Source organism: Tinamus guttatus, unplaced genomic scaffold, assembly GCF_059628265.1.
Source record: "Tinamus guttatus ecotype Peru unplaced genomic scaffold, ASM5962826v1 Tinamus_guttatus_pri_ptg000327l, whole genome shotgun sequence".
Classification (NCBI taxonomy): domain Eukaryota; kingdom Metazoa; phylum Chordata; class Aves; order Tinamiformes; family Tinamidae; genus Tinamus; species Tinamus guttatus.
The window spans coordinates 390,605-404,229 of NW_028288861.1; the positions used below are offsets into that span (position 1 = coordinate 390,605).

At 38.4% G+C, this 13,625-nt stretch overlaps 1 protein-coding gene across 2 annotated transcripts in view; it reads left to right on the forward strand.

Moving 5' to 3' along the window:
- Positions 1–13,625, forward strand: part of FMN1 (formin 1) — a 144,986-nt gene that overhangs the window by 12,006 nt on the left and 119,355 nt on the right. For both annotated transcript variants that reach the window (XM_088529237.1, XM_088529236.1), the window contains exon 2: positions 11,301–11,476. In XM_088529237.1, coding sequence (XP_088385363.1) covers positions 11,301–11,476 — 176 coding nt within the window. The remainder of the gene's footprint in view (positions 1–11,300; positions 11,477–13,625) is intronic.

Below are 13,625 nucleotides of genomic sequence, written 5' to 3' on the forward strand. Positions count from 1 at the left end.
CCGTATGAATTTCCAAGAACAGTTTGCTCTTTCTTGTGATTCATTTCTACTCTACTTTTTATTTAGTTATGCAGGTTATACTTAATTATGCAAGCACCAAAGCTGTTTGTCATCCTACGCTGAATTGTAAAATGTTTTTAAAAAGCTTTCAGTTTGTTTGAAAATTTTTGTACTTTTCAGCCTTCAGTCTTCTAATCTTGTTAGCTACCTTATAATCCAAGAGATAATGTTCCTTTTTAGAATTTTTCTTCCATTTTCTGAACTGCACAGAAATCCTTCCTATTTGTGTCATTTAGTTTGATGCCTTCATCCATTCTGAAGACTTTTGCTCCACTCAGTGGATTAAAAAGAGGCCATTCCTAATTACCTCCAAGAACCATATTTTCATCTCGTCAAACATTGGAAGTCCAGCCTTTTTCAACAAGGTGGCTGGATAATGTTTGAAGTATTTGACCTCATGATCTAAGTAAAAGATTTGTTTCCATTTTCCTCATATTTTGATGGCCAGTAAAAACTTTAAGATTGGAGGTTTCTAAAAGGTTTCATTCAAAGGTTTCTAGAAAATGGAGCGTAGTTTGATACCAGTTCAGATTTCCAGAATGACAGACAACTGAGTGAGGAGTATCTCTTCAGTTAAAGATCGAATCTCTTTGGTTAGAGATTATTTTCTTCTCTGACAACTCCAAAAGGAATTAAAATGAATCTAGAATGTGCAGATGTCTGCTTCTTAAAATTAAATGAAATTGTTCTTTTAGCCTTCTTGCATGGTATTTGTGACCACTCAATTACTTCCAAGCCCTATGTTTTTCTTCCCCTGCATAATTTCATGTCAGCTGGAGTAATGCGGATGGTTCACATGAGATGGGTCACGGAGGATGTGTTTTCATTGCGTGGTTGGTCCACGCCAAGAGCCTGCTGCTCTGCTCCTTTCCACTTTGCTCTGTGAGACTCACTGTGTGGGTGTTCATGCAGTTCAAAGAATAACCCACGCTTGAAAAACTACTGTGTGGTTACTGTCGCGAGCATATGTCTGCACAGACCTCATACGTGTATCAAAGCTTCGTGGCAGCGCTGCTGTTAGACGGTTTCTCTTTCCTCAGGTTTCTGTGCGACTTGGTCATTCCAGCCTTCCTGCTCAGTGGAAGGAGTGTTAGTTTTCTTCATGTGGGTTAGGTGTGCCTGCAAATTCGGAGGGGATTTAAGGCTATAAACATGGATGTGACGTAGCCTGGGTTTAAGGCATTAATAATGTGGCTGGTGAGTGAGATGGAGCATGAAAGCAGTTAGCGTTGTAATAGAAGTTGCAGCTCTGTCATCTGAATTCTCTTATGTGTAACTCTCATTGAAATTGATGTTAAATGTGATGTGCAAATTTGGCTGACAGGTGGGTGTTCCAGTAAAGCAAATGAAGTGTTTCTTGAAAGGTATGCTTTCACTCAATTGCTTAAAAACAACATAAAATGATACTTAATGTTTAAACAGCCATGGCTTTGAATAGCTATGGTAACTTTTCCACCCATCCTGTTGGTGCTGTGTTTGTGAACCAGATGTACAGTATAATTCTTTTTTCTTATACAGCAGTCACCCTTACTACTTTCCTATAGCCCTTCATTTCTTCTGATTTATTCCTGCCACTTCTCTCGGTCATGTGTCTTTTGCTGTCTTATCTGTACCTATTAAAAGGAAGAAGCTCCTACTTCACGTGTTTCTCCTGCAAGCTAGAGGTCACAAGGAGTGATCTCGTCACTGAACACTCTAGAAAACTTCTGTAATACCATTGGACATGCGATGGGAGGGAATTCTGAATAACTGAGACGCTATCTCCTTATACATCATCATCTTTGGATGTTGTCTTTGGAAGGAGCAAAAGCATCAGGAGAAACTACTGTGAAGCATACTAGTGGGAAATGCATGTTTTCCGATTTCAGTTTTATTGAAGAGCATTATCAAGGGTGTCTTTGTGTTTGGTGAACTTCAGAGCGCTTTTGCAGGGAACAGTGGATAGCAGTTGTCATTTGCCTTATTCATGAAGTCGAAGTAGGGACCAGGTGAGGTACCTTAAGTAGGCAGTGCAATTTTAGATGCCCTAGAGTGTCTGAGGCACCCGCAAGGGCCAAGCAAATCTGAGCATTTGACCTTTGTGGAGTGAATTAATTTAAGCATGTGAAATGATGTACAGGACTTGAATTTAGGCAATTGAATCTCACTAAATTGTGTATTGATATGTTGGTTTATTTTTATTGCAGAAACATTATTAATATCTATCCAGTGAAATTCATAAAAATGGAATTATATTTTTGAGAAACAAAAACTCCTTATAAAACCCTTCCGAACTTTCATCTAGAATCTCATGTGTTTTGGTTCTTCATAGTCTGTATTTATTCACTGTTTAAAAATTGAACTTAATTCTGCATGCTTCCTTCTGAGAACTACCAGCATTTGCATTTACATTCCTAAATGCATTCCTAAATTCCTAGTTAAGTGTAATTTTGACATTGCTTTGGATAAATATATGCTGATTCCAAATCAATATAATTTCTTAAATAAAACTTTAACTATCATAGAAAACCTGATTGGTAATGACAATTTTGAATGCTAATGTAAAATTAAATGAAAAAAAAAATTGCTAGTACCAGCTCTCTGTCCATGTAGTGCAGTGTTTACTTTAGCTGACTTGTAACTGTAAAGCTTAACAGAGCATGTTGGGATTATCTGGAAAATGATTTTATGGTCCTCAGTCCCCTGGAATAATATCCCTTTGTGTTATCTTAGTAGGAAAGCTGCTGAAGTGAAACTTATTGGACTGCTTGGCGATACGAATACAGGGGTCAGGAGGACAAACTAATTTGGAGATGGTTGGCCAGTATGAAAAATTTGCGTAACAGGTTCACTCTTACAACAGAACTGTTCCTACTCTCTTACCTGCTTCCTTTGGCATCTATATGTTGAAGATGAAATAATTTTAAAACAGGAAGTTTGCCTTTTGTGCGAATGAGGGATATGACCAATAGCATTTTGGTGTTATTCTCCCATACAGTGTTTTCCTTTGGTCTGGCCTATGTTAGTCACTGTGACTTGAAAGAGAAAAACACCCTTTTCAAGGACAGTCCTGAATGCATATGTAATTTGAAGCAAATGTGAGAGTGACTGTGGGCCTAAGATCTATTTTAATAGAGATGATTCCAAAGCAAAATTATACACTGAATGGCCAACAATTGCTAAGTTGTGATTTTGTTTTTTAAAGAAAATGTAATACTGGCAGCCTTGAACTTGCTGGACTGCAGTAGTTACTGATATTTGTCTGATCCATTAGCATGCCAGTGAAGAATTTCATGTGACAAAATTAATTTGGCTAATGAACAATCTTTTAATTAAACCTTGAATTTTCAAAAGAATACAGCTTTTTATTTTCCTTCAGTAATGTAATATAGCTGCATGGAACAGCTGAAAAATGAACTGAAAGAAATATTTTTAAGTGCATTAGGCAGATGACTTGCTAGCTACACACATGTCTAAAGCTTTGCTTTGGTCTGCAGCCAACAAAAAGAGCTAGTTACATAATGAAAAGTGTTTGCTTCTGCTTCCTTCTGTTTGGGTTTGGGGAAGGCTTGGTAAAGTTAAGATATTTACAATTTCTTCTGATGGCTTATGCAGTAATTTTGACTGAACTAGTGCCTGTTATCGAGCAGGCCTGTAGTGTCTTGCAGCTGTATGCCAAGCCTGAAGGAAGGCTTGGAGGAAGAAAAAAAAAAAAAAAAAAAAAAGGAAAAAAGGGGAGGGAGAGGGCACTTCGAAAGAAATCACTAAGTTTCCAAACATGATTGGTTTTAGTGTGCGCATGCATTAGAACTGAGGCTGTGTGATGTTGCTTTTCGTGTTGGCAGTAACTTCTTAAGATATCTATAGGTACAAATTGCATTCAAAAGTAATTTAGGAGGTAACAATTGAGGAAACATTCTGCCTATTTTTTTTCAGTTGTTTCTAATCAGTGCTCTGGTCAGATTAACTAGATAACTGCTACAGATTAACACATAACTACTATATCTAGCCAATCCTTTATTGAAACTTACCGTAGCAAAAGGAGAAATGGCTAGTGTTGAAATGAATATATTCCAGAGCGGTGGCTCCGGTCAATGTTCCTTGATGCTTTCTAGGACCTTTGATGACTTGCAGCTCCCTTGCATCGTTCTTGCTTCAGGCCCCTCTTTCCTGCTGTCTCTCCAGCAGTTCCTCCACTCCTAGTCAATGTCCTCAGCTACCATCACTAACTATAAAATCCATGTTGCTTGTGCCTGAGGGCAAGCATCCTCATCTGACTTAACTGGGTGAGGAGCAGGAATACTGATCTATTTTCTGAATATCTAACTTGCATCCTTTTCTGTTGCTGAGGAAATTGTGATGTATGGGGCTGCCAAAGCATGTGCGTGGGTCTGTGAAAGTTCTTAGATGGTTCTAATAAAACATGGGATTGATTTGGGTGAATATCTGTAATTACTGCATCTTGTCACTTCAGTTTTAACTTTTTAAGTCAGCAAAGTGCTCAGTTCATTGAGAAGTGAATTTGAGTCACTCATTTGTACCAAAATGTTGACAGTACAGTGACAGGTGTCAAGTTTCTTGTCTGAGTACAGAATTTCCAACTCAACAATTTTTAATAGCTGAAGAGAAGCCAGGATTCATGAATGCCAGTATAAATTAATCTTGAGTTCACAGATATTATTCACATATAGTATATCTCACTGCATATTTACAAGAAAAATCAAGATGCCAGGAAAAGCTTAAATGTAAAGGAAATGGTTTGAAGCTTAATTTATTCAGACGGAAATATATTTTAAGCAATCCATTATCACTTCCACATACCCACATTTTCGCAGGGAAAGTTATCTAAGTAGATAACTGTGTGTGTGTGTGTTTCTCCCTTCTCTTAGAAGTACTGCTCACCTCTGTCTTTTTGTGAAATCTGTGAAAGCCATGAAAGCTTACATCAGCCTTGAAAAATGGAAGAGAAGGCACAGTGGTCACTGGAATGGAAGAGTCAGAAATGTCATTTAAAAAAAAATGAATAAAGAAATGGGCGGGTGTTCTACAATTGAATTCAGAAAGAAGATGCCTATAGATTTTTATTTTTTTTTAACTGATTCATGGCCCTGTGTTTGAAGTGCCCTTGGATATATTAGAAACAAGGCTGATAAATGCAACATACATAAAACTGGCCACTCAATATCACAGTTGTTAAAAAACAAGAATGAAGAGCAATGCCAGGGACAGCTGACTGAAGAATGTTAAGATTCTCTTGCTGGTACTGACTGGAAGTGGAGAAATGCATGGTGCAGTGCTGCACGAGGAGGGCTGTACTGCCTTTGCTGTCATGCTGCATCGTGTGAAGCCCTTTCGGGAATCATTGTGGGCTTCAGTCGATAGAATTCAATAATGTTTAACTGAGAGTTGACTGCAGGCATATCCAAAAATTATTTCATCTCCAGAATGTCTTGATAGCTGAGGGGACTTGAGTGTATGGGAGTACCCAGTTCAGAAGTTTTGCAGGATTGGTGATCAATTCCCTTGTTCTTGGTCATCTATTTTTCTGAAGACTGCAAAGGTCAGGATAAGTCTGTAGCCATCAGTTTACAGGATAATATCTCAAACATTCTGATGGTAAGATCTAGGTAAGAGCATAGCATGGTTTTTCAGTTTCCACAGGCTGAACCTTTGCAAGTTTGGATGCTGAGGAACATCTAATGCCTCTTGTTACTGAAGTCAGTAGTGAGAGTGAGTGCACTGATGATACACTGAAAAAATGTTTCTGTGGAAGTCCTGTTTCTGTTAGCTATGGCCATCATTCCCAGCTGTCCCTGAGCATGTGACCATTGCAGACCACCTATAAATTTTTGCTTCCGTGTTGGTTAAGCATAAAAAATAGATACTGTTAGTGACATGCCATGTGAATGAGCATAACTGTAGCTTCTTGTGAGCTGAATTATCAAGTAACTATGTGTTAGAGATCGATGTATCTGCTTATTTTATAGTTCGATGTATATACCAGTGTACCAGCTTTTACATAAGAGAATGGAAACTTTCTTGGTTCCATTCAGGACATATTCCTTAATGGCTCTGAGCTGTGTGATCCTACAGTTAGAGATGCATTTTTAGTAGTTTTGAATGCAGATTTCTGTAGCTTGGTAAACTGTTATGTTTTAGCTTTTACCAAGTGGTATACAGGAGGCACACTGTCTTGCACACATTCAGTACTCACATAGCTAAGTGCTGACTTTTCGAGTTTTTTCTGTCAGGACAATTTTTTTTTTTTTTTTTTTTTTTTGTCCTCGCCGAGAAGTACAGCTCTTTGATTAAATACTTTGCCAAGAAAATCTTTGAGCAGTGCTCAGAAATTAGAGTGCACATAATCTCCTTAATTGGAATCCTTTCACAGTCTGTTTCTTCATCTTGGGCGACTTTCAGCCCAACTTCCTCCACTTATCATTTCCTCTCCTTTGTCCCCACGTTTTACATTTAGGTGGCCCGAATACTCTCACTGCTCCATTTCCTTCTGCCTCTGGTCACTCGTGTATGTCGCTTGCATCCTTCACTCCCTATATTCGAAGTATTCTGACAAGCTGCAGATTCTTCTTTACCCCTTTGTGTTTTTGTTCAGTTTTAGATTGGAGACTCATTTCTGCCTTTAGACAATAATCCAGCTCCCTTCCCATGGCTTTTTCAGTCCATGACTGAGCCCTGAATTAGCGCTTTTTTTTTTTTTTTTTGGTTGTTTTTTTGTTTTATTTTGTTTCTGCATGCAATGTGTTCTGTCTTTTTTTAAAGTTATCACTTCTTATGTACTGTGTTACTTTATTTGTTTAGCATTAAACACTCTGCTAACCACAAAACTTGAAGTGACTATGAAGGTTAAATTCCTTATCCTATAATGGATTGGTCATATACATGGCAAGTTATAGGACCTGGATATATAAAGACAGTGCTTTAAAAAAAAAAAAAAAAAAAAAAAGGTGTGTGGGGGGGAGTAGTATATTGCTTAAATCTTGCAAAAACTATTCACCGGTGTTATTCTTTAGCAGTTTTTGTATCACAGTTTACATTGTATTTAATTACTTGGTACTGAAACAAAGCATTTCATTATGAATATAATCAGCCCTCTGCCTTTCTTCACTGGACAATGTCTCTTACCAGTTTCCAGAAAAATATCAATCTGTAGTATGTTGGATTTAATACCTTTTAATTTTTTCTAGACTATTGTATTTTTTTAATCAGGAATATATTTTTAGCTGACCATCAGAATGTCATTAAGTAATAAATAATTCAAAAAGAACAATCATTTTGCAGAGATCAGCTATAATTTCAGTGTTGATCTTTGCAAACAGTTGCAAAACATTCCATCTGCACAGTGCCTGCTCCCACCTGCAGGATTTCTTCCCACCACCACAGCCTTAGGTGGTGTATGAGAAGCTGTAATCTTTTTTTCAGTGAAATGGAAAGAAAAGCTGGACTAAAAGTAAGGAAAGAGAGAAAAACAGGCAGTGCTCAAGCTCATTCTAGAATTTGCAGGTTGGCAACCACCTCACAGAGTAACAGCAGGGAGATTCTCAACTGCTGTCAGATTTAGCTGGTCGGTCTTCATGACGTAGTGCAGAATCTTGAAGAGATGTTGATTTTTGTCTGAAGCCAGGAAAAATATGGAGGGTTTATTAGCCAGAATGCACAGTTTCATCAAATAATTACACAGTGGCTATCAAATAATTACTCTTGGCTATCTAATTATCTTTAATGCCACTGTCTCAAACATCCTCCCAGGTGCTTGTAGATGAGGGTAACGAAACTCTCTGCGAGACCTTTCAGGTTGCTAAGTAAGTCGCTTCTGCTGTTCCCGGTGTGCCCGTGCAGCCACGAGCACCAGAGCAGGTGTGTGGCCGGCTTCCCTCATGCTGCACAGGGAGGACAGGAGACACCAGGTCTCTTCAGTCTTCCCGGCACCTCTCGGGTTTGTTGGTGAACACCTCTGCCCATTATGATTTGCTGGCGTTAGTTGAGGACGGCTGGAGTGAGCGCGCAGAGACTGCAGAGCAGCCGAGTTGCTGAGGGCGCTGGGGAGCAGCGCAAGGCCGGGCGCCCTGGCCGTGAGCAGCCGCGTCCTCCGTCCCGCGGGAACAACAGATGGCAGCAGGCGCCCGCGCACGGCCACGCGACGCGTTACCTCACCCGGATAAGCCACACAACCTCTAAGGCCATTCAAACAGCAACTGCGCTCTGTTTGAAGCTGTTTGTGTTTTATTTCAACTAGGATCCCCTTCCAAGATGTCAAATCAGCTAAGGTGTCTAAAGTGTAAGTAGCTGCATTTCTAAGCTCTTAGATGTAAGCTATATGTGAATGCATATATGCATGTGTCTGCAGGGAGGTATAAAACACATATGACACTTTTTAACATATACTCGAATGATTTAAAATACCTATGATAAATTTATTTAGCATATAAACTTAATTCAGCCACAGTCACAGCCGTTACAGGAACAATCTGAATTTCCTCTGGGTGGATTACAATGTGTTGCCAAAACAACAACAACAACAAAAAAAACCCTTTTTCTTTGAAAAGTGTAAAAAAGCAATAAAATCCATCTATTATAACTGTGAGAGGTGAATTTAAAGGAAAAATATGGCCAATTATTTAAGAGGTTGGTTAAAAGCGAATAGTTCAGAATGGGTGGAATCCAAAATATATGACTCCTCAACAAAGACTATTTCCGTGTCAATTTTTTCTTAATGGATATGAAGTACTATAAGACAGCACAGAAAATATTTGCTATAGGATTTGATTTCATAATAAGAGCAAATGTTTTATATGCTTACTCAACTTGTTCAAGCAAAAACTGGCAGTGACTAAACATAGGTAATTTCAACTTAATGCTAGGAAGTTTGACAAGAGTTTCAATGACAAACACTATGTGTCCTCAAGAATATTTTCTATTGCTTCTGCAAATGAGTTTCACATAAGGGCTGACTCTGGAGGGGATTTCTAGAGCTCACCTAGTCCAACAGCCCTGCTCAAGGAAGGTCACCTAAAACACGATGCCCGGGACTCTGTCAGATGGCTTTTGAGCATCTGCGAGGAAAGGGGTCTCTACAGCTTATCTGGGCAACCTCTTCCAGTGCCAGGTTGCCCTCACAATAAAGAAGTTCTTCCCCATGTTCAGATTGAACTGCCTGTGTGAAGTTTTCAAGAGTGGAAGAGCAGCTGGGTTTCCAGCAAGGCTGTCTAGATGTTGTCATGCACTGACAGCTGAGCAAATCTAGAAAATGCAGGTCCCACTTCTGCAGTATTTTTCCTGCTCCTCCCTCCCTGTTTCATCCTTTGGATGGGTGTTCCCACTTCCTGGACCCTTTGCTGAACTAGTTTGACTTGCTAACATGGAGTTTTTTGCCAAGGTAATTATGTGTTTGGTTAGTGAGTTGAATCCACTTTGCACAGAGTCAGAGCCAGAACTGGTGAGGTAGGATGTGGAGACCAGGGGCACAGGAGTACGTAATGATGGGGAAGGGAACAGCCTTTCTTGGTAGTAACAATGAGATCTCTTAAAACCATAATGTGCAACTTCACTGTCAGAGCTTTTAAAGGTATTTATAAACTTTTATTAATACAATGTGCCAAGTACTTACAAATGTGGGACAGTAATTTACAGTCTGCCTGCTCCTGCTCGGCAGGTAGTGAGTAGTGAATATTCAGTAAAACGGTCAATGGCCGAATCAGTGGTCTAGTGGCAAATACAAATTTGAAATTTTCTGAGAAGAAAAATTTTTTTAGGAATCATTTCAATTTTATATATCAGAAGTTTCTTCAGAATTTTTCTACTTCATAAGTTTTCGATAAGGTGCATTATAAGTACAAATATATTTTCTAAACTTGTCTGTGCTTTTACTTTAAAAAAATCTGGAAAGTTTTTAACCATTAAAGTAACATATATAATGACAGACGACCAACAGAAAAAATATTTTGTTTAGTGCATAAGAATACAATTTCCATCTAAGATGTACAGAAAAACAAAGATTCAGAAAGTAAGTCTTTCTTTAAATATGTGTTTTTAAAGATGGTGCATATGGACTTAATTATGTCCTGGAATATTCTGTCTTGTATTTGACCATCTTAACACAGTTTCATATTATATGCAGTGAGACACTTTATGAAGTTAAATATATGTATAATTCCCTTTTCGCAGAGATTGCTGTCTTTTGATAAGATTTCATTTTAAGACATTGCTAGGGGAATAGAAAGACGGACGAGTTTATTCACACCCAAACTACTGGGTTGTACACTATGAAATATGTTCCCAAGCCTGAATATGAACTATGTACTTCATTGTTCTTTTGTATTTATAGGCTTAGGTATTACAGATGTTTTATCTAAAAAAAGAGAAAAAGTTGCATAAATCACTGTGTCCACAGAACCTGAAAGTGCAGTCTCCGTTGTATCCCCCCAGGAGCAGGAAAGAAGGACAATTTTTAGTTTCAGCTGTTTTTGCTCGTTGGACACAGTGCAGCTTCACGAACAGCTCCCTTGGCACAGGATGGCCAAAGGCAGCTCTATGGCGAGGCAGAGAGCAGATCTCACTGGGGAAAGATGGCTTTTCTCTTTCCTTTGTATTTGTCTCTTGTACTGACTCGGGAGTTAGACAGGGCCTTGAAGGCCCTGAAGAGGGTTGTTCTTTCTGTGGCTTATGGCTGTAGAAAGATTTATAGTACAGTCTACTTTTCCTGCTTATGGAAGGTATGACTTATGTACATCTTATAGGTGGTGCAACTGTAGACTACTCGCTATTTTTGAGACTACAAATTAATTAGCATTTTTATGAGAAAAAGAAATAAATATCACTGTATCCTTTTTTAAACTAATGTTTTGTCCCTCTTGTATTTGGAGTGTTCAGTCAGCTGTTTATCTAAATATATACAGGTGCATTTTATATATATATAAATATATATATATATATATATATATATCTGCTGTGGATAGCAGGCATAGAAACTGATTTTTTTCCCAGGAACAATGTAAGTACTGTACTTTGAGAAAGAGGTTGCAGATGGCAGTCTTTTTCCTTTTTTTTTTTTTTTTTTAATTAAAGTACAAATACATATTCTTGAATGAAACCAGAAACTGTAGCACATTATGTGGTTTGAGTTTGAGCTTAAAGGCGTATGTGGTGATCACATGCCCTGGAATTTCAAAAGTATAAACAGCTTTCTGTACGTAGAAATTGTCCGCAGATGCAGACAATTATTTTATTTATTTTATTTTATTTAGGCATTCTAGCAGAGACTGCTCTAAAGGATGAACGGCTGGCTCCTTTGGATGTGGCAAACAGAGATGAAGATACCTGGGTTTTGGATTGCAGGTTGGGACAGTCAAACCCATTTACTGATTCAAATGAGAAGGAGAAAATCAACAGAAATATATTACATTTGAGTCTGGAACTGAATGTGAGTAGAACTCTCATTATGTTGTATTGGATTTCAGCAAGTATGTTGAATTGTTTTGTACATTTTTGTTTCTAATATCTTCCATTATCTGATGAATGATTAAGTTTTCAATGGGATATAGTTTTCCAGATGGTTTATGAGTCCATATGCTTATATGTGACTAAGCTTAAGAGCATTACCTACAGAAAAAATTTAAACTATGTAAATAGGTCAAAATACATGATGTGTCATTAGATAAATTACGATGGGTGTTCTGTTTAAACTAGGGTGGTTGTTTTTTTCAGGAAATGGATTGGAGGTGCTAGTAAATAGGAGATGGCAGGGCTCAGGATAGAGCAGTATGATACCAGGAAGATGTGAGCCAGCAGCATGTGTGTGCACGCACCAAGAGCCCAGGGCTGCTAGGGGCAGGACGCTGTTTTTCAGTGTTTTGTAGCAGACGGATTTGGGCTTGGAGTCAGACTGGCCAAGGGCTTGATAGAAACATTGCCAAACTTCCTGAGACACTGAAGCTGAGACTGACCTGGGTTCATTGCAATGTGAGAGACAGACTTGCTCAGCATGGCCGAGCCGGCATTAGTTGGAAATAATTTTGTGCTCAGGGATAAGCAGTCATTTGCAGGCAAATTGATACGCTTTGGTGGCAGTTTTAAATTTTGAGGAAGGAGGAGGGAAAGGAATATATTGGAAGAGGGGGAAAAAAAACATGGGTGGAATGGAAAATTTGAAAGAATGCTTTAAGGGCTCTTGCACAAATAAGAAACAGTGGCACAGTTCTGTGTAACAGTGACATCTATTGGTAGAAATACCAGAATTGACTTAAAAATAAATTTAAAATGCTCTATATGATGCTTAAACTTACTGTTGAGCTTGTTATAAATTTGGTCTCTTGTCCTAACTTCCTTTTCTTTATTTCCCAAAATAATTCATTAGAATGTTGTTGTAGTGCTGAGAACGTACAGGCTTATCCTTACAATAGGGTTTTGAGATGAAAAATACCTGGACTGAAAAGGACTGTGTCATTATTGTCATCCCTGCTATGGGAGTAGCAGTGATAACTGCTATAACGGGAAGAACCCCGTCCATGATTATACATTCTCCTTCTTTACAAAGTTCTTGTATACAGCAGGAGGGAGTTCCAAATTCAATCCCATTACCAACAATAATTTGAATAAAATAAGAACTGTCTGAGATTAGTAAACATTTTTCCCATTTTTATTTCTCTCTTCTTAAACTTTTTTAATTTTTTTCCTGAAAATTTAATTAGCCATGTTATGAAAGAGGAGGAAATGATGACAGTCTCTTGCAGTTAATGAAGAAAAATATTTATTCAGCTGTTTCTAATAAGTTCATAACCAGAGTCTCTATTTCTGTAAAATGGGGCACTCGGGGTTGGGCCCACAGCATTTAAGTGAAAACAGAATTACATTTACAAAGCCTGTCACACCAAATGTTGTCTGATGTCTGCTCATTCTGTTGACGCCTTTTAATGCTGAAATTTCATAAGAAGCACCATATCTAGGTGTCTGTTAATTACTTACATTTAAAGTGGTTATATTACCAATTCCAAAACTGCTCACAAATGGAATACACTGAGTTAACAAAAGAGAAAACAATTTTAAAAAAACAAACAAACAAACAGCACTTAGTTTTCCTCCCATTGCCTTTCCTATTTCAGAGCATTTAAGGAGTTAAAATACTAAATACAAAGTGAGATGAAGAGATGTAGAGACACAAGGGAGAGTAAGAGGCTGTTGAGATGCTATCGGCCAGCCCAGTAGCCCTTGTCTCAAGCAGCAGGGGCCTGATTAGTACAAAGGTTTTCACTGGCACTATAGCAGGCAAATTTGAGAAGACTTTTTGAAGAAGGCTATTAAATTAATTTTGTGGATACTTACAGTAATTTCCAAATGTGAAGGTCACATGTGAAGCACAGAAAGTGAGGTGGCTGTTACAGATAAGATGAAAGGAAGCCTCACCAAACCAAGTGAGAAATGGTAGACCTGATGGGGATGTAACTGTAGAGCCAGAAGTGCAAGAGCAAAGCAGTGCCGATGTCACTGGAACTGTGTGGTACTGTCAGAGGTGGAATACGGAGGTAAATGCGCTGTGAATATTTCCCTCTTGTCTCCACAGACACGTTGTGTGA